The 20,961-nt window shown below is 39.1% G+C and overlaps 1 protein-coding gene across 2 annotated transcripts; it reads left to right on the top strand.

Moving 5' to 3' along the window:
• Window positions 1-290: 290 nt before the first annotated feature.
• Window positions 291-1,365, top strand: LOC103079025 (glycerol-3-phosphate dehydrogenase 1-like protein). Of its 2 annotated transcripts, XM_007454904.1 has the most exons (2): window positions 310-534; window positions 604-1,365. In XM_007454904.1, the coding sequence occupies exons 1-2, from the start codon at window positions 310-312 to the stop codon at window positions 1,363-1,365; spliced, it is 987 nt and encodes a 328-aa protein (XP_007454966.1). The 2 variants fall into 2 exon arrangements, with proteins under 2 accessions (XP_007454967.1, XP_007454966.1); XM_007454905.1 differs by having other exon boundaries at window positions 291-1,365.
• The last annotated feature ends 19,596 nt before the right edge of the window (window positions 1,366-20,961 follow it).

A 20,961-nucleotide genomic window follows, 5' to 3' on the forward strand; every position in this document is an offset into this window, starting at 1 on the left:
TCTTTTTCAGTTTCTTTTCCCTTATAGGTTATTATAAAATATTGAGTATAGTACTCTGTGCTATACAGCAGGTCCTTGTTTTTCATCTATTTTATATATAGTGTGTTTATGTTAATCCCAACCTCCTAATTTATCCCTCCCCACAGAATACTATTAATTTTTATCTGTACCTATTAGTTGATACTCCTTTCAATATTACTATCCTGTTACCTTTTAGGTGAAAGTGAATAGGCCTGGGCCGAGCAGGTGGAGACAGGCGGCCTGCTGGCTGGGGAGGTGCAAGCCAGGCTGCAGTGTTCCTGCCTGGCCATGGCAGCAACACCCCTGAAAGTGTGCATCGTGGGCTCGGGGAATTGGGGCTTAGCTGTTGCAAAAATAATTGGTAATAATGTCAAGAAACTTGAGAAGTTTGCCTCCGTGGTCAAGATGTGGGTCTTTGAAGAGACAGTTAATGGGAGAAAACTGACAGACATCATAAATAATGACCATGAAAATGTAAAATATCTCCCTGGACACAAGCTGCCAGAAAATGTGGTTGCTATCCTGAACCTCAGTGAGACTGTGTGGGATGCAGGCCTGCTGGTGTTTGTCATCCCCCACCAGTTCATTCACGGGATCTGTGACGAGATCTCTGGGAAAGTGCCCAAGGGCCCACTGGGCATCAGCCTCATCAAGGGCATAGACGAGGGTCCCGAGGGGCTGAAGCTCATTTCCGACATCATCCGAGAGAAGATGGGCTTTGACATCAGTGTGCTCATGGGAGCCAACACTGCCAGTGAGGTGGCTACTGGGAAGTTCTGTGAGACCACCATTGGCAGCAAGGTAACAGAGAATGGCCTTCTCTTCAAAGAACTTCTGCAGACTCCATATTTTCGAATTACGGTGGTTGATGATGCAGACACTGTGGAACTTTGTGGTGCCCTGAAGAACACTGTGGCTGTGGGAGCTGGGTTCTGCGATGGCCTCCGCTGTGGCGACAACACCAAAGCTGCCGTCATCCGCCTGGGGCTCATGGAGATGATCGCCTTCACCAGGATCTTCTGCAAGGGCCAGGTGTCCGCGGCCACCTTTCTGGAGAGCTGTGGCGTAGCCGAACTGATCACCACCTGCTATGGGGGCCGGAACCACAAGGTAGCAGAGGCCTTTGCCAGGGCCGGAAGGACCACTGAAGAATTGGAGAGGGAGATGCTGAATGGGCAGAAGCTGCAAGGACCTCAGACTTCCGCTGAGGTGTACCGCATCCTCAAACAGAAGGGGCTGCTGGACAAGTTTCCACTGTTCACTGCAGTGTACCAGATCTGCTACGAAGGTAGGCCCATTCAGGAGATGTTGTCTTGTCTCCAGAGCCATCCAGAGCATATATAAAGTGAATTATGCAACATGTCAGGGAAGGGCCTGCCTTTCCGATCAATCATTTGGATTCAGTGGAAACTGGGACTTGCCAACAAGATGTTTGCAGCATCATAACCCCATCATGGATACTATGAATTTTTACAGGTTCATTTTTGAATTGTGAGATGAAGTTCATTGGCTAAGATGTTACTGGGCAACAACTAGATGCACGTATGTGAACGTGTGTGTGTTCCTTTCTCATTTTGTGGATATTTCTATCAACCAAAATTAAAGGCCCTTTTTAAAAATTATTTTTGAAATTTTCCCACTGTGGTAGCTTATAAGATTGGAACCATCGCAGCTAAAAGTTTTGGATCTAATTCATATGAATCTCAGTGAAGGTATTTTTTTTCTCATTCTCTTGAGGTTAAAATTTAACCAGCGTTAAAATGGTAGAGTGGCAGAGTGAGTGGGTTCAAAGATCAACATACTGTAACTTCCAAATACTATCTCAGAGCCAGCATAATTAACTACTTCGATTGTGGGTTGATTTATTATTTTAAACAATTACATATTTTTAATTAGGTAATCCACTTATATATATTCCTCTCACTACAGTTTTCTGCATTTTTAGCCTCTTTTCTCTTCATTAGCTACCAGAATGTGCTTTCATAAAGGCTCAGCAGTAGCAGAAGACAGAAAACTCATCTGGGATTTTCCTGCTGTGACTGACACATTCTTCTGATTAATGACACTTGTATGATGCTTTTTGTCAGGTAGTACTTTTGTGCAAACATTTCCTTTGAGCCTCACAGATCCCCTGAAAGGGGGCTGCTATTATTCATCATTTAAGATGCAGTCACTGTGCCTGGTTGCCTGGTGAGTAGGGGCAGAGCCAGAGTCAAGCCCAGTGGTCCTCCCCCTACCAAGGTGTCAGGACCTGCTCAGACATCACTGGGCTGGTTTGACCTCCTGCTAATTGGCTGTAGGATACACAGCCTTTACTGAGGCCATAGTCGGGCTTCCTGCAGCTGAGGTTTGTGTGGGTCCTTATCTAGAAGGATACCATTCAAAGTGTGGACCTCTCTCCATCAGCTTCACCTGTAGTCTCTTAGAAATGAAGGTTCCCATGTCCCAATCCAGACGTCTGAAGTGGGATCTTGTATCTATGCTTTGACATGTCTTCTGTGTTTTTCAGGGTTCATTACAATTTGAGAACCACTACTTTAGAAAATTTACTTTAGATTGACATTGGCATTTCTCAAACCATGTTCCATAGGAAATGAGTGTCCCGGGACCCAGTGGTGGTTCCGGTGTTCCCTCCGAAGGTTCACTGAGTTTGGGAAAAGCTGCATCTGTACACCCCTCTTGAAGGGGTAGAATGTATGTTAGTTTGTTAGTGGAACCTGTTTGTTTAACCCAGCAAGTCCCAGACATATAAGATTATGGAGATTTCTTTTGGCAAGAAAACTTACCAAAGTTTCCAAGGAACACTGTTCCTGGCTGAGGTGACCTTAGGACAGCTCAAGTATACGTAAGAGTAAGTGAATGTCAGCTTCACTGAAACACATGTTGTGTGGACTAAGTGCTTTTAATTCTAGAATTAGAATGGGAATTACTGTATCTCTTAAATGAGACTGGCTTCAGGATAACATTACAGTTACCTTACATAGCACTTGATAAATATTAAGGGAACCTATGAATATCACTTATATATTCATGGATTTTCAGTCACTGAGATTTTGATCCTTTTTTATTTTCCAGCTTGGGACTTTCTTCTTCTATACTTGAAATGATTTTTGAATAGATTTTGCAGGAATTTTTTTAAACTCCTATATACAGAAGTATGTGAAAGCACACAAAATCATACAAGTTTCATTGATTTTACTGCCACTGTTAAGTTAATTTGTGTTTGTCTCATAATTAATCTTTTAAAAAGTTTGTACATAGGTAACAAAGTGTTACTTTTTAAGATACATAACAGGCTGTAAATTAACTGTGGTGTCTATTAAGTAGGATAAACAGATATGAGGAATTAGGATTTTGTCTTTTGTATATTCTCATCTGCATTCAGCTTCCTACTCTGGGTTTTGTACTTGAGCGTTTTTTCTTTATAAACGCCTTATTACCACTCTGAAGTCTCTGGCTGTACCACTTGAACATAATTATAATATTCCGCACATATGGAAAAAGGTAAATTTTGTGTTTGTGCTTTGCTAACTGTAGATGTTTATTACTCTACAAGTTATCTATTTTTATAACCACCTGTGGTCCACCATTTATTTTAATTCATCTTTCTTACTAATTATGGTAATAGGGAAGAGAGAGACATCTAGAAAAGAAGCTTAATTTATACTTTTTCAGCCAATCTGTGAATGTAAAAACTACACTGTTGCCTTGCCATAATCCAACCTACTATAATGTGAAACAAATATCTGCCTTGAAATCCATCATAGCAGGTGGAACTGAGCTAAACTTCTTCTGGTTTTTCATTTAACTCAGCTAGAACATGGCCCCATGGCATTGGCCCAAGGAGCAGTGAGGTACCACTGTACAAAAGAATCTTCAGTTTTTCCACTAGTGCTAATCTAAGAGACTTTTACCTACACATGTACTATATTTGTTTACAGATTATAGGTCGATATGATTTAAAAGTTTGATTTAATAAACATTTAATCCCCCAAACCTATGCTACTGATCCTATTTTTTAATCAGCTTATTTAACAATTTTATTTGTCTAGGTAAGCTTTTTTTTTTTTTTTCCTCCCTGAACTGGGTTGCATTGACAACAATAAAAAGGCAATTAAAAAAAAAAGTGAATGGGTCTTTCCCCCGTTTTCTTCATTTTCATGTACCCCTGGACTCTAGTAAATGAATTAGTAAATGGATATTTCTTTTCTTTTTCTAAGAGGAATATATGTGGGCACAGATTAAAATGTGTTCTAACAGAAAATCAATCCCACTAATGTCTTCTGACTTAGTATTGGAAGAATAAAAGAACTATAAACAAAGAAATCCCCAATGAGTTATTTACATCTTCTAAAAAAAACAAGCAGAAAATACTTTTAAAGTTGCTGAAATTAACTTGTTACCCTCAACCCAAAGAAAACCTGTTTGGTTAGGTCACCAAACCTGAACAGAAAATATATCCACACAACTGCATTACAGCAGCCAATATGGCTGCCAGGGCCAGGCTGAAGTACAAAGTCAACACTGAATAAATAATATCAAAACCATGACAACTACTAACAATGGTCTATTCCTACCTAACTCTCAAAGCCAAGGTGACTTCACCAAAGGATAATCTTATGACCTGCATTTTTTGTACAGTTTCAGAAATAGGTATGTCCTAAAACGCCTAAAAACTCTGACTAGAGAATGACATCATAGGAATGTGCTCTATATATATATATATATATATATATATATATATATATATATATGCATATGTACACACACACTAAATACATATATATATTCTATAAATATATTCCACAAACATCTAGAAATATATATATATAGTGTGTGTATAATATAATGTATGTATATAAACAATGTGTGTGTATACATATATTTACTTTTTAACATTTTATCTCTCATTTTAAAAGGGTATGTTTCTTTTGATCTAGAACAAAATAAGGTTATAAACCTGATCATGTTGTAGTTTTGGCCTTGCATATCAGATAACTTAGAGAAAAAATTGTTTTTTTTTTGAAAAAATTAATTCTTAATTACATCTAGTGTTCTTAACCTATGTTTTTAATCAAATTTTCTCTCCCTCAAACTTCCTCATCCTCATTATTTAGATCTTGGTTTATTAACCTAATTCTACTGATTGTTTTGCTAATGTGCCTATTTTTAAAAACTTCATATCTTTTGTGTTTGTAAGTACAGTATATATAAAGAGAGAGAGAGAGAATATGAGCTATATGAGATAATATAAGTATACTTATATGTATATATCATAAAAATAGGATAATAGCTATTATTGACTTACATTTTGTACTGAAAGTACTCTGCCCTTTCTCAAGTGAAATCTGAGAATGGGCTTTGATATGGAAGAAGGGATTTGAGGTACAGGAAACAAAAGAGCCAGCACCTAGATGGAGGTAGCAGGTGCTGAAAGCACTCTTCTTTGTCATGTTAATCACCAGTCAGCTTTGTCCAGGGAAGAACTCTGGTTCTGAGGAGGCTCTGGGTGGGTGGAGAAGCTAAAGGAGTGTAGGTCCTTAGCAGTCAGGTGATTTGCCAAATGGGAGGTGAAAATTCAATTGCCCCTAATTGTTCTAGAGCAGTTTCTGGAGCAAATTCTAACTCAAGAGCCACTGAAGAAAGAACAGAAGCCCTGCACTGGCTCTAGAACTTCTTTGTCTCTTGGAGCTACAACAGTGGAAAGGATAATGGATCAGCCTCTGTGGCTAAAAGAAAAGCGGTCACACTGAGTTTTACTCCACAGTGGGGTAGAGTTAGATAGAAAATTCCTCACCGAATGGTACTTTCCACTCTTTATTATCTCAAAAGAATTTTCTTGCCAATAGATAAAATATATTTCACATTGTTTAATAGAGGAGATCAACTCAATTATAACCACTCAACCCAGACCACATCCAAAACACCTTGCTAAGCCACTGCAATTAATGATTGATCTCAACCAATTTCCTGGTTCTAATTATAGTTGGCCAAGCCTTGGTGACACTCAGGATCTTCAAGACCGTGAGCTGAGAAAAATCTAACAGTAAGGCAAGGCCACTCTGGGAAGAGATCAGTAGTCCCATTGGAGCACAGTAAACTTAAAAGTAGTCTAGGCATGTTGCCACATTCCCCAAATCTCATTTCAAGGAGCAGGGGAGGGCACACAGAACAATGTCTAATCAATGAAAGAGCTGTCCAGCCTAGTAGGAGGCAGAGCAAGATTAGGAAGGTCTATTTAAGTCTCTTTAAAGGATGCTGGAAGCAGGATCCAGGCCCAGAGAGAAAAGCCTGGCAGGAGCTTAGAAATAAGGTTCAGTCCCAGCCAATTCCATGATCCAGAATTCAGTTGCAGGAAAAAACTAGAATGAGAACCAAAAGCCAAGAGCCCATCGACAGAAGATCTGTACAACAGAATGGCCATACTTACAGTGGGATGGGGCAAGGTAAACAGAGGTGAAGATGCTGAGCTCTGCTTTGCCAGACACTGAATCACTGTCACATTATCAGACAATGAGTGCAAAGTGACAAACTATTTACAGATCATTCTCCCTGGTAGGAAGAAGACCCTCAATGTATTGCCAGTCAGGCTTCTTCTGGTTCAGGAACCAAGCAAGGAACAAGCCTGTGGCTGGCAGGTCTGAATACCAAGAGTCACAGTTCCTGCGAGCATCTGATATTGTGCCTTCCCTGTCCCTGACACAGAGGCATCTGCCCAGGGAGAGTGTGAGATAGCCCTACGGAGAGACCAGCCAGAGTCATAGGGAGCACCACAGTGGGAAGAACACGTAAAGGAGATTGATCAGTTCAGGAACTCAGTCTTAAAAAAGGGAATGACCTTCTTCCCAGCATAATCATACTGAATTTCAGGATATATTGATGCTATAAAGGATAATTTTATCATAATTTTTATGAATAAATCAGGAACCTTTATTTTCTCTGTAGAAATTTTTCCATCTAAATATTTTATATAAGCTCTTTTTTCTTAAAAAAATTCAACATTTCTATAATACATCAGCCTGATATATTTTATAATACATGCTGTTTGAGTTAATGAAAATCCTGAGATGAAACTTATTACTTAAATTATTTTAAGGTACATTATACAGCTTGTAGGAAACTGCCACTTTCCTCTCAAGATAAACCATTTCCCTCTGGTTTTGCCTAATTAAGACTTGCAATTCATAAAGTCTGGCATTATAAATCACTGTATCCCCTTGAAACACAACCAGTCAACTGTCTTCCTCAACTAAACTGCATTGAGTTGCTATTTTATAGGCTATTATAATCCAAGATACAAACTAAACCAAAATTAACTGTACATAAAATCTATTTCAAAGAAGTTTATAAATTTATCACCTGAAAGTTTTAAACAATAAAACAAAAATGCAAGAAAAGGGGAGGTTTAACATGAAAACCATTATAGGGAATACCTTTTTATAATTAACTAGTGACTACAGGTTATCTAACATTGTAACTAAAGTATGAGATATCATAATTAGAAGTAATGAGTTTTATTCTTTAAAAAAAAATTGCACACTGTGAGCTTTTTCTTTTGGCAAAATAACAGTCTGAGGAAGGACCAGACCCATCTGATCTACCTCATGTATCTACTCTATGCGAAGAAATTATAGTACCCTCCATTTCCCTCATGAAATTATGAGGGAGAAAGTGAAAAGTGAACTGCTCATACTCGCACAGCCAGGGCAGGCTTCACGGATACACAAGTTGTTCAGTCACCCAGGGTACCAGACTTTAAGGGTTCTGTATTTGATCTAATGCTCTGCTGTCACCATCTTGAAATTCTTACTTTTTGAACAAGGGCTCCTGCAATTTCATTTTGCACTGGGCCCCACAAATATGTAGCCAATTCTGCCTACAAAGAGGCCAACTACAAATCAAGAAACATCATCCCAATTGCCACATGATGTAACATGTACCTAGTGTATAGTATACAAACAGGAAATGTTCATTGAATGAATTAAATCAAATGTATTCACTAGTTTCCAAGATAGATTTTAATCCAAACAGTTGAGTTTCTTTAAATCGTTTTATAGTAAAAAAAAATCAGAGAAAGGAAACTTGCCCACTGATAACTCTTCCCCATGTCAACGTATCCATATTATTATTATTCTCTTCTCTTTTTTAGCAACAGATACGCAAAGCTTATTCATCTGTACTGTGTGTGGCCAGGTGTCCTAATTAGCAAAAGCACAGCAGAACCCTGAAATATCCAGGCAGCCCACCAGGACTTCTTTTACATGAGGATCCATTTCTGTAGACTTCTTTAAGGAAATACAAATGGTAACTCTGTAATTTGGTGGTTAGTTCTCTGAGGCCCTTGAGCTTGCACACCCTTGACTCCAGGAAAGCAGTGAGTCATTCTGTTTCAGCAAGAGCTAGGAAAGTGATTTGATTTTGGCAAGAAGGAGTGCTACATGGGTAAATGTCATTCATACGCACTTCTGTAGGCAGCTTCGGGACTCCTCCCCAATCCATGTCATCTTATATGTTACAGCACAGCATCTACTTTAGGGGCAGGCCTAAGTGGATATATTTTTATCATAACACCCTGCTCCTATGGCCACAGGTGACTGAGCAACACATGGGCACTAGTCTCGAGGGCAACTTCTTCCCTGAGACTTTGATCTAAGACCTATAGAGCTAGAGTCAGATAGTGGGAGCTTACCCTGAAACGTCATGCAGAGGTGGGGCCAGAGTGACCATTTCTGACCAAGTGTGCACTAATTTTTAAGTCATAGAAAGCAAAATTGCACAGATAAATAAGAGAATAGAGCAAACACACAGAGAAAGCAAAAGCCAGAAACCCAGAGAGAAACAGAGAAAGTAGCTGTCTCCGTTCCTAACAGCTTTCCAGTTTCCAACTCCATTCTCACAAGCCCCCGCTTGTTTTCGTGTTTCTTATATTAAATAAAAATCCTTTCACTAAGCTAGCTTGAGTGGGTTTTGTTCCTGGCGATCAAATGTGTAGTACAGCATCCCTGAAGAATGTATTCTAAGTTATTTGACAGCACTTACTGTGAAATTGAAACACCAAACAGCTGGAGTCACCAAAAATATAAGACCATCTAGGGTTGGCCATAAGAGCTCTCATTAGATTGGAAAATTTTTCTTCTCTCAACCTCAAGAAAAAGTCAATTATACAGTCCTGTACAAGCTGAAAATCTACCTCCTTCCTGTGTGCATTTCAACTGTTCTAAATGCATCCACCTACTGCTTACAGACCGCTCTGTTCCTCTCCTATTATTGAAAAGAAGGTAGGAAGCCCAGCCTTTTCTAGCACTTTTCTATGGCTGAACCCAAAATTTCCTTCTCGGAACATGCCTTAAAATAATATTATCCTCATTAAAAAAATTAAGGGGCAGCAGTGGTTCTGGAATCAGCACTGGATATAAACACTCCACAGCTCATTTCTCTAGTTCATTACAGCAAAAAAAATTGTTGTCAAATACCTGAGAGCTCTGGAGTCAACTCCTGAGGCTTCTGAAAAGTAAACCAAAGCAGGTAGATTGCAGAGAGGAGCCAAAATATAGAAAAGAAAGTGAGAGATGTTTCCCTTTTTTTCCTCACAGACTTGCCCCCAAGGGTAAGGCCCAGTCATAGAGTCACTTACCAGTGGCAGCAGCCACAAAACTTTCAGTAGAACTCCCTTTTTTCTGGTCAGAGAAATAAGGAAGAGTAGATTCTACAGGCTGGAGGGTATAAGGAAATTTCAGCGCACTGACGGCTAGACAGGGGGATTTATGACCTTACACAAGTCTCAGGCTTATCTATCATCTATGCATATGTGGGACAGACCAGACCAACATAATAAAGGCATAGAGAAGTAAAGGGAGATTTGAACAACCGCCCATGTCTCATACTAACCTCTGAGATACTTGTGTGTGTAACAGACTCAAATTAGCTTATAATGTGCTTTGAAAACTGAATTGAGATATAAACCAGAGGCAAAGAAGACAAAACAGAACACATAGTCTTAATCTACTCAAGTTCTCCAACATTTCCCAGAGAATTATAACCAGACCCAGTGTCTACAAAACATAACAATCCCCTTGTCCAGGATGAAAATCCAAAATTACACAACTTGCTGAGAACCAGGAAAATTTCACCAATTCTAAAGTGAAGACACAATGCACAGATGCCATTCTCAAGATGATCCAAGCCTTGGAATTACAAGGCAAATACTTTAAAGCAGCTATTTAAGCTATGCTCTGTGAAATAAAGAATAACACAGCTGAAATGACTAAAGGATAAGGGTTCTTAGAGGAATACATACTATCAATATAAAAAAATAAGGTCAACATGTGAAATAAAAAATTCACTAGATGGGTCCAGATAGAAGATTGGAAATGACACAGGAAAAATAACAGTGAATTTGAAGATAATCAACAGAAATTATCCAACCTGAAGAAAAGAGAAAAGAGTATTTTTAAAAATTAACAGATCTGCAAAAGAGCCAAAAAACAATTTTTTTAATGGGAATGGTAAAGTTCTTTCTTATCAATAATTTAATGTAAATGTAAATGGGCTAAATTCTCCAGTCAGAAGACATACTGTAAAATGGCTTAATAGATAGAAAATAAAATAAAAATAAAAACAAGATCCAATCATATGCTGCCAATAAGAGATTCACTTTAGCTTTAAGGACATATATAGGCTGGGGGTAAAGGGACAGAAAAAGTATTTTAAGCAAGTGATAATCAAAAGAAAGCAAGCATAGTTGCACTTATACCAGAGTGAATAGACTTTAAGTTCAAAATGGTCACATGAGAAGGTCATCATATAATGATAAAAAGTCAATTCATCAAGATCTAACAATTGTAAATAAATACGCACTCAATATCAGAGCACCTAAAAACATAAAGCAAATACTAACTTAACTAAAAGGAGAAATAAGCTGCAATACAATAACAGTTGGGGACTTTAACACCCCACCCTCAACAATGGATAGATCATCTAGACAGAGCATCAATAAGGAAACAGCAGATTTGAACACTATAGTTGAAATAGACCCAACATATGTATACAAAACATTCCATCCAACACCATCAGAATACATGTTCTTCTCAATAGGACTCAGAACATTTTCTAGGACAGATCACATTTTAGGTCACAAAACAAGTCTCAACAAATTCAAGAAGATAGAAATTATATCAAGTATCTTTTCTAACAATGATAGTATGAAATTAGAAACCAATAACAAGAGGAAAATTGGAAAATTCACAATTACATGGAAATCAAACAACATACTCCTAAACAACAGATGGATCAAAGAAGAAATCAAAAGGGAAAACAACTGAAACTAAAACAAGAAAACTAGGGAGAAAAGCAACCTGATATTGGTCTTAACAATGATTTTTTGGAAATGATACCAAATGACATAAGCAACAAAAGCAAAGATAAACGAGTGGGACAACAACAAACTAAAAATCTTCTGCATAGCAGAAGAAATTATCAACAAAATAAAAATCAACCTATGGAATAGGAGAAAATATTTTCAAACCATGTACCTGATAATAGGTTAATATGCAAAAGATATAAGGAACTGATATAACTCACTAGCCAAAAAAAAAAAAAAAAAGTCCAATTTAAAAATGGGTAAAGGACCTCAGTGGATATTTTTCCAAAGAAGATATACAAATGGCCAACAAGTATATGAAAAGGTGCTCAACATCAATAATCATCAGGGAAATGCAAATTAAAACCACAATGACAGATGGACAACAGGAGCATGAAAAGATGCTCAACATCACTAATCATCAGGGAAATGCAAATCAAAACCACAATGAGCTATCACCTTACACCTGTCATCAAAAGAATACAAATAACAAGTGTTGGCAAGGATGTGGAGAAAAGGGAACTCTCCTACATTGTTGGTGGAAATGTAAATTGGTAAAGCCACTGTGGAAAACAGTATGGATGTTTCTCAAAAAGCTAAAAATAGAAATACCATATGACCCAGCAATTCCACTCCTGGGTATACATCCAAAGAAACCAAAAACACCAATTGGAAAAGGTACTTGCACCCCAGTGTTCATAGCAGCACTATTTACAATTGCCAAGATATGGAAGCAAACTAAATGTCCATCAACAGGTGAATGGATAAAGAAAAAGTGGTATATATACAATGGAATACTACTTAGCTATAAAAAAGAACAAAATTTGCCACCTGCAGCAATGTGGACTTGGAGAGCATTATGCTAAGTGAAATACGTCAGACAGAGGAAGACAAATACTGTATGATATCACTTACATGTGGAATCTAAAAAAGACAACAAGGGAAATTCCCTGGAAGTCCAGTGCTTAGGACTCAGTGCTTACACTGCCAGGACCTAGGTTCAATCCCTGATCAGGGAAGTAAGACCCTGCAAGCCATGCAGTGCAGCCAAATTTTTAAAAAGAAATAAATAAAATTTTTAAAAAATTAAAAATAGGACTTCCCTGGTGGTGCAGTGGTTAAGAATCCACCTGCCAATGCAGGGGACACAGGTTCAAGCCCCAGTCCAGGAAGATCCCACATGCAGGGGAGCAACTAAGCTTGTGCACCACAACTACTGAGCCTGTGCTCTACAGCCTACAAGCCACAACTACTGAGCCTGCGTGCCACAACTACTGAAGCCCATGCACCTAGAGCCCACAGTCCACAAGAGACGCCACCGCAATAAGAAGCCCGTGCACTGCAATGAAGAGTAGCTGTTGCTCACCACAACTAGAGAAAGCCCGCATGCAGCAATAAAGACCCAATGCAGCCAAAAATAAATGAATAAATAAATAAATGTATTTAAAAAATAATAATAATTTAAAAATGAAAAATAGTGAATATAACAAAAAAGAAGCAGACTCACAAATATATAGAACAAACGAGTGGTAACCAGTGGGGATAGGGAAGCGGGGAGGGACAATATAGGGATAGAGGATTATGAGATACAAACAATTAGGCATAAAGTAAGCTACAAGGATATACTGTACAACATGGGTAATATAGCCAATATTTTATAGTAACTATACATGCAATATAACCTTTAAAAATTGTGAATCACTGGGCTTCCCTGGTGGCACAGTGGTTGAGAATCTTCCTGCTAATTCAGGGGACACAGGTTCAAGCCCTGGTCTGGGAGGATCCCACATGCTGCAGAGCAACTAGGCCCGTGAGCCACAACTACTGAGCGTGCGCATCTGGAGCGTGTGCTCTGCAACAAGAGAGGCCGCGATAGTGAGAGGCCCGTGCACCGCGATGAAGAGTGGCCCCCGCTTGCCACAACTAGAGAAAGCCCTCCCACAGAAACGAAGACCCAACACAGCAAAAATAAATACAAATTAATAAACTCCTACCCCCAATATCTTAAAAAAAAATTGTGAATCACTATTGTATACCTGTAACATATAATATTGTACATCAACTATACTTCAATAAAAATTTTTTTTTAAAAAACCACAATGAGATACCACTTCACACCTGCTACAACCACTGTTATCAAAGAGACAAGAAATAAGAAGTGCTGGTGAGGATATGGGGAATAGGGAATCCTGGTACATTGTTGATGGTAATGTAAATTGGTGAAGCCACTATGGAAAACAGTATGGAGGTTCCTCAAAAAATTAAAAATAGAACTACCACATAATCCAACAATCCCACTTATAAGTACATATCTAAAGGAAATGAAATCACTGGCTCAAAGAGAAATCTGCACTCCCATGTGCACTGCAGCATTATTTACAATAGCCAACACATGGAAACAATCTAAGTGTCTGTCAACAGATGAATGGATAAAGAAACTGTGAGATATATATATATATACACACATATATATATACATATATATACACACACACAACAGAATATTCTTCAGTCATAAAAAGGAAGGAAATTCTATCATTTGTAACAACATGGATGAATCTTGAGGACATTTTTCTAAGTTAAGTAAGTCAGATAGAGAAAGACAAACAGTGTATGATCTTACTTATATGTTGAATCTAAAAAAATCAAACTCACAGAAACAGGAAGTAGACTGGTGGTTGCTGGTAGATTGGTGGTTGCTGGTAGGTTGGTGGTGAAATGGGTAAAGCTGGTCAAACTTCCATTTATAAGGTATCTTCTAGAAGAAAAAAAAAATTAACGGAACATCAGAGTCCTGTGGGACATTATCAAAAGGTCTAATATACATGACACTGGAGTCCTAAAAGGAGAGGAGAAAAAGATTAGGACTGAATATTGGAAGAAGTTATAGCCAAAACGTGGTAAAGTTTGAATAAAATCATCATTAACAGATCCAAGAATTTCAGCATGTTCCTGTTGGCAGACAATTCTCTATGGCAGTTCTGCACGTTTTGTATCATCTTTTGTTTCAGATTATCTTTTTCAAGCATAATTGTATAGCAAATAATCTTGGAAGACAGAGATAGTGTCTGCCTCTGAGACAGTGGGAAAATTTGTTTCATGACCATTATAATAATGATAATGTCACTTGTCAGGCAAAAGGTTGGCTGGTTTGTTTTCAGTGTCCTTTGAAAGACTGGAGTTTCCTCAGCTGTGATTCAAACCCACTGCATGCACAGCATCCTCCTTGGCTGCTCTGTATCATACCATAGGACCTGGGAGGCAAGGAATATCATCATGAACATGAAGTTCATGCTATCTGCAGTGCCACATGTAATAAAATCTTCTGTCTCTTACCCAGCAGTATCATGTCTTCTACGAGCATCCACAAAACTATTAACTTGTTAGCTTACAAGTAGGGTAAAATCTCAGGCCCTTCACAGTTCTTGACTATCCAAACAAGACAACTTCAAAAAGAAAATCATGACCTAACTTCTAAACACCAAACATAAAGAAAAATCGTGAAAGTGGCTAGAGAAAAAACTCTGACATACAGTGGAACAGTGATTTGAATAATCATGGATAGCTCACCAGAAGTAACAGAGGACAGAAGACAGTGGAGCAACATGTTTAAACTATTGAAAGAACTGTCAACTCACAATTCTACATCCAACAGAAATGTATCATTTTCCTCCAAAAATAAAGAAAAACTGAAGATATCCCAGATGAACGAAAACTAATAAAATTCAACATCAGCAGACATGTTCTACAAGCTGTGGTAAAGTAGATTCTTCAAATTGAAAGGAAATAACACCACAGGAAAATGTAAATCTCCAGAAATAAAGGAAGAACAGAAATGATAAATATATGGATAAATAAAGATTACTTGTTTCTGGTAAGTTCTGCTGAAAGTAAAAATTATAACACTGTATTGGAATTTTCTATGTAAGTGCAAGTTATACATATGATATGTATAATATAAAGGACCATAAGAGAGTTATATGGATGCAAGTTTTCTACATTTGATATGAAGTGGTACAAAATTAATCGTAGTAGATGATGAAAGGTTAGGTATGTATATTGTAATCACTAAAACAACCACTGAAAAATAATACAAAGATATATAGTCAAAAATTTAATAGACAAATGTAAACTGAATACTAAAATAATGTTCAAGTAAACTAAAAGAAGGCAGGAAAGGAGGTGGGGGAGAGGTGGCTGAGTTAGAAAACAGAGAGAATAAAGGAAAAAATTATAAAATAGTAGACTTGTATCTAACAATTTCAATACTTATATTAAAAGTTAATGGTCTAGAGGGGCTTCCGGGAAGATGGCGGAAGAGTAAGACGTGGAGATCGCCTTCCTCCCCACAGATACACCAGAAATACATCTACACGTGGGACAACTCCTACAGAACACCTACTGAATGCTGGCAGAAGACCTCAGACCTCCCAAAAGGCAAGAAACCCCCCACGTACCTGGGTAGGGCAAAAGAAAAAAGAATAAACAGAGACAAAAGCATAGGGACGGGACCTGCACCAGTGGGAGGGAGCTGTGAAGGCAGAAAGGTTTCCACACACTAGGAAGCCCCTTCGCGGGCGGAGACTGTGGGTGGCGGAGGGGGAAAGCTTCGGGGCCGCGAGGGAGAGCACAGCAACAGGGGTGCGGAGGGCAAAGTGAAGAGATTCCCGCACAGAGGATCAGGGCCAAACGGCACTCACCAGCCCGAGAGGCTTGTCTGCTCACCCGCCGGGGCGGGCGGGGCTGGGAGTTGAGGCTTGGGTTTCAGTCAGAGAGCCGAGAGAGGATTGGGGTTGGCGGCATGAACACAGCCTGCAGGGGGTTAGTGCGCCACGGCTAGCCGGCAGGGAGTCCTAGGAAAAGTCTGGACCTGCCGAAGAGACTTTTTCTTCCCTCTTTATTTCCTGGTGCGCGACAAGAGGTGATTAAGAGCGCTGCTTAAAGGAGCTCCATAGACGGGCGCGAGCCGTGGCTAAAAGTGCAGACCCCAGAGACGGGCATGAGACACTAAGGCTGCTGCTGCCGCCACCAAAAGGCCTGTGTGCGAGCACAGGTCACTATCCACACCCGCCTTCTGGGGAGCCTGTGCAGCCCGCCACTGCCAGGGTCCCGGGATCCACGGACAACTCCCCCGGGAAAACGCACAGCGCCCTCAGGCTGGTGCAACGTCACTCGGACCTCCACCACCACAGGCTCGCACCGCCCTGCACTCCGTGCCCCGCCCTCCCCCACGGCCTGAGTGAGCCAGAGCCCCCGAATCAGCGGCTCCTTTAACCCTGATCTGTCTGAACTAAGAACAGACGCCCTCCAGCGACCTACACACAGAGGTGGGGCCAAATCCAAAGCTGAGCCCCTGGGAGCTGTGAGAACAAAGGAGAGAAAGGGAAATCTCTCCCAGCAGCCTCAGAAGCTGCGGATTAAAGCTCCACAATCAACTAGATGTACCCTCCATCTGTGGAATACATGAATAGACAACCAATCATCCCAAATTAAGGAGGTGGCCTTTGAGAGAAAGATTTATGATTTTTTACCCCTTTTCCTCTTTTTGTGAGTGTGTATGTGTATGCTTCTGTGTGAGGTTTTGTCTGTATAGCTTTGCTTCCACCATTTCTCCTAGGGTTCTAACCACCCGTTTTTTTATGGTTTTTTGTTTTGTTTTGTTTTTAAAATTTTTTTTCTTAATAATTATTTTTTTATTTTAATAACTTTATTTTATTTTACTTCATCTTCCTTTCTTTCTTTCCTTCCTTCCTTCCCTCCTTTAGACAACGAATCATCCCAAATTGAGGAGGTGGACTTTGAGAGCAAGATTTATGATTTTTTCCCCTTTTCCTCTTTTTGTGAGTGTGTATGTGTATGCTTCTGTGTGAGATTCTGTCTGTATAGCTTTGCTCACCATTTATCCTAGGGTTCTATCCATCTGGGTTTTTATTTGTTTTGTTTTGTTTGTTTTGTTTTGTTTTTAATTTTTTTCTCTAAATAATTATTTTTTTATTTTAATAACTTTATTATATTTTATCTTACTTTATTATATTTTACTTTATCTTCTTTCTCTCTTTTTTCCTTCCTTCCCTCCTTCCTTCCTTTCTCCCTACCTCCCTCCCTCCTTTCTTTCTTTCGTTCTTTCTACTTCTACTAATTTTTTCTTTCTACTTTTTCTCCCTTTTATTCTGAGCCGTGTGGATGAAAGGCTCTCAGTGCTACAGCCAGGAGTCACTGCTGTGCCTCTGAGGTGGGAGAGCCAACTTCAGGACACTGGTCCAAAACAGACCTCCCAACTCCACATAATATCAAATGGCGAAAATCTCCCAGAGATCTCCATCTCAACACCAGCACCCAGCTTCACTCAACGACCAGCAAGCTACAGTGCTGGACACCCTATGCCAAACAACTAGCAAGACAGGAACACAACCCCATGCATTAGCAGAGAGGCTGCCTAAAATCAAAATAAGTCCACAGACACCCGAAAACACATCACCGGACATGGTCCTGCCCACCATAAAGACAAGATCCAGCCTCATCCAACAGAACACAGGCACTAGTCCCCTCCACCAGGAAGCCTACACAAACCACTGAACCAACCATAGCCACTGGGGACAGACCAAAAACAACGGGAACTACGAACCTGCAGCCTGCAAAAAGGAGACCCCAAACACAGTAAGAAAAGCAAAATGAGAAGACAGAAAAACACACAGCCGATGAAGGAGCAAGATAAAAACCCACGAGACCTAACAAATGAAGAGGAAATAGGCAGTCTACCTGAAAAAGAATTCAGAATAATGATAGTAAAGATGATCCAAAATCTTGGAAATAGAATAGACAAAATGCAAGAAACATTGAACAAGGACCTAGAAGAACTAAAGATGAAACAAACAACGATGAACAACACAATAAATGAAAAGAACTGAGGACAGACTCAGAGACCTCTGGGACAACATTAAACGCACCAACATTCGAATTATAGGGGTTCCAGGAGAAGAAGAGAAAAACAAAGGGACTGAGAAAATATTTGAAGAGATTATAGTTGAAAACTTCCCTAATATGGGAAAGGAAATAGTTAATCAAGTCCAGGAAGCACAGAGAGTCCCATAAGGATAAATCCAAGGAGAAATACGCCAAGACACATATTAATCAAACTGTCAAAAATTAAATACAAAGAAAACATATTAAAAGCAGCAAGAGAAAAACAACAAATAACACACAAGGAAAACCCCATAAGGTTAATAGCTGATCTTTCAGCAGACACTCTGCAAGCCAGAAGGGACAGGCAGGACATATTTAAAGTGATGAAGGAGAAAAACCTGCAACCAAGATTACTCTACCCAGCAAGGATCTCATTCAGATTTGATGGAGAAATTAAAACCTTTACAGACAAGCAAAAGCTGAGAGAGTTCAGCACCACCAAACCAGCTTTACAACAAATGCTAAAGGAACTTCTCTAGGCAAGAAACACAAGAGAAGGAAAAGACCTACAATAAGGAACACCAAACAATTAAGAAAATGGGAATAGGAATATATATATCGATAATTACTTTAAATTTAAATGGACTAAATGCTCCCACCAAAAGACACAGATTGGCTGAATGGATTCAAAAACAAGACCCATATATTTGCTGTCTACAAGAGACCCACTTCAGACCTAGAAACAAATACAGACTGAAAGTAAGGTGATGAAAAAGGATATTTGATGCAAATGGAAACCAAAGGAAAGCTGGAGTAGCAATTCTCATATCAGACAAAATAGACTTTAAAATAAAGACTATTAGAAGAGACAAAGAAGGACACTACATAATGATCAAGGGATCGATCCAAGAAGATATAACAATTGTAAATATTTATGCACCCAACATTGGTGCATGTCAATACATAAGGCAAATACTAACAGCCATAAAAGGGGAATTCGACAGTAACACATTCATAGTAGGGGACTTTAACACCCCACTTTCACCAATGGACAGATCATCCAAAATGAAAATAAATAAGGAAACAAGTTTTAAATGATACATTAAACAAGATGGATTTAATTGATATTTATAGGACATTCCATCCAAAACCAACAGAATACACATTTTTCTCAAGTGCTCATAGAACATTCTCCAGGATAGATCATTTCATGGGTCACAAATCAAGCCTTAGTAAATTTAAGAAAATTGAAATTGCATCAAGTATCTTTTCCAACCACAACACTATGAGACTAGATATGAATTACAGGAAAAGATCTGTAAAAAAGACAAACATATGGAGGGTAAACAATACACTACTTAATAACGAAGTGATCATTGAAGAAATCAAAGAGGAAATTAAAAAATACCTAGAAACAATTGACAATGGAGACACTACGACCCCAAATCTATAGGATGCAACAAGAGCAGTTATAAGAGGAAAGTTTATAGCAATACAATCCTACCTTAAGAAACAGGAAATATCTCGAATAAACAACCTAACCTTGCACCTAAAGCAATTAGAGAAAGAACAAAAAAAACCCAAAGTTAGCCGAAGGAAATAAATCATAAATATCACATCAGAAATAAATGAAAAAGAAATGAAGGAAACAATAGCAAAGATCAATAAAACTAAAAGCTGGTTCTTTGAGAAGATAAACAAAATTGATAAACCATTAGCCAGACTCATCAAGAATAAAAGGGAGAAGACCCTAATCAATGGAATTAGAAATGAAAATGGAGAAATAACAACTGACACTGCAGAAATACAAAAGATCATGAGAGATTACTACAAGCAACTCTATGCCAATAAAATGGACAACCTGGAAGAAATGGACAAATTCTTAGAAATGCACAACCTGCCAAGACTGAATCAGGAAGAAATAGAAAATATGAACAGACCAATCACAAGCACTGATTGAGACTGTGATTAAAAATCTTCCAACAAACAATAGCCCAGGACCACATGGCTTCACAGGCAAATTCTATCAAACATTTAGATAAGAGCTAACACCTATCCTTCTCAAACTCTTCCAAAATATAGCAGAGGGAGAAACACTCCCAAACTCATTCTATGAGACCACCATCACCTTGATACCAAAACGAGACAAGGATATCACAAAGAAAGAAAACTACAGGCCAATATCACTGATGAACATAGATGCAAAAATCCTGAACAAAATACTAGCAAACAGAATCCAACAGCACATTAAACGGATCATACACCATGATCAAGTGGGGCTTATTCCAGGAATGCGAGGATTCTTCAATATACACAAATCAGGGGCTTCCCTGGTGGCGCAGTGGTTGAGAGTCCGCCTGCCGATGCAGGGGAGACAGGTTCGTGCCCCGGTCCGGGAGGATCCCACATGCCGTGGAGCGGCTAGGCCCGTGAGCCATGGCCACTGAGCCTGTGCATCCGGAGCCTGTGCTCCGCAACGGGAGAGGCCACAGCAGTGAGAGGCCCGCATACCGCAAAAAAAAAAAAAAACGCAAATCAATCAACGTGATACAGCATATTAACAAACTGAAAGAGAAAAACCATATGATCATCTCAATAGATGCAGACAAAGCTTTCGACAAAATTCAACACCCATTTACGATAAAAACCCTCCAGAAAGTAGGCACAGAGGGAACTTT

This window comes from Lipotes vexillifer, unplaced genomic scaffold (assembly GCF_000442215.2).
Source record: "Lipotes vexillifer unplaced genomic scaffold, Lipotes_vexillifer_v1.1 scaffold58, whole genome shotgun sequence".
Taxonomy (NCBI): domain Eukaryota; kingdom Metazoa; phylum Chordata; class Mammalia; order Artiodactyla; family Lipotidae; genus Lipotes; species Lipotes vexillifer.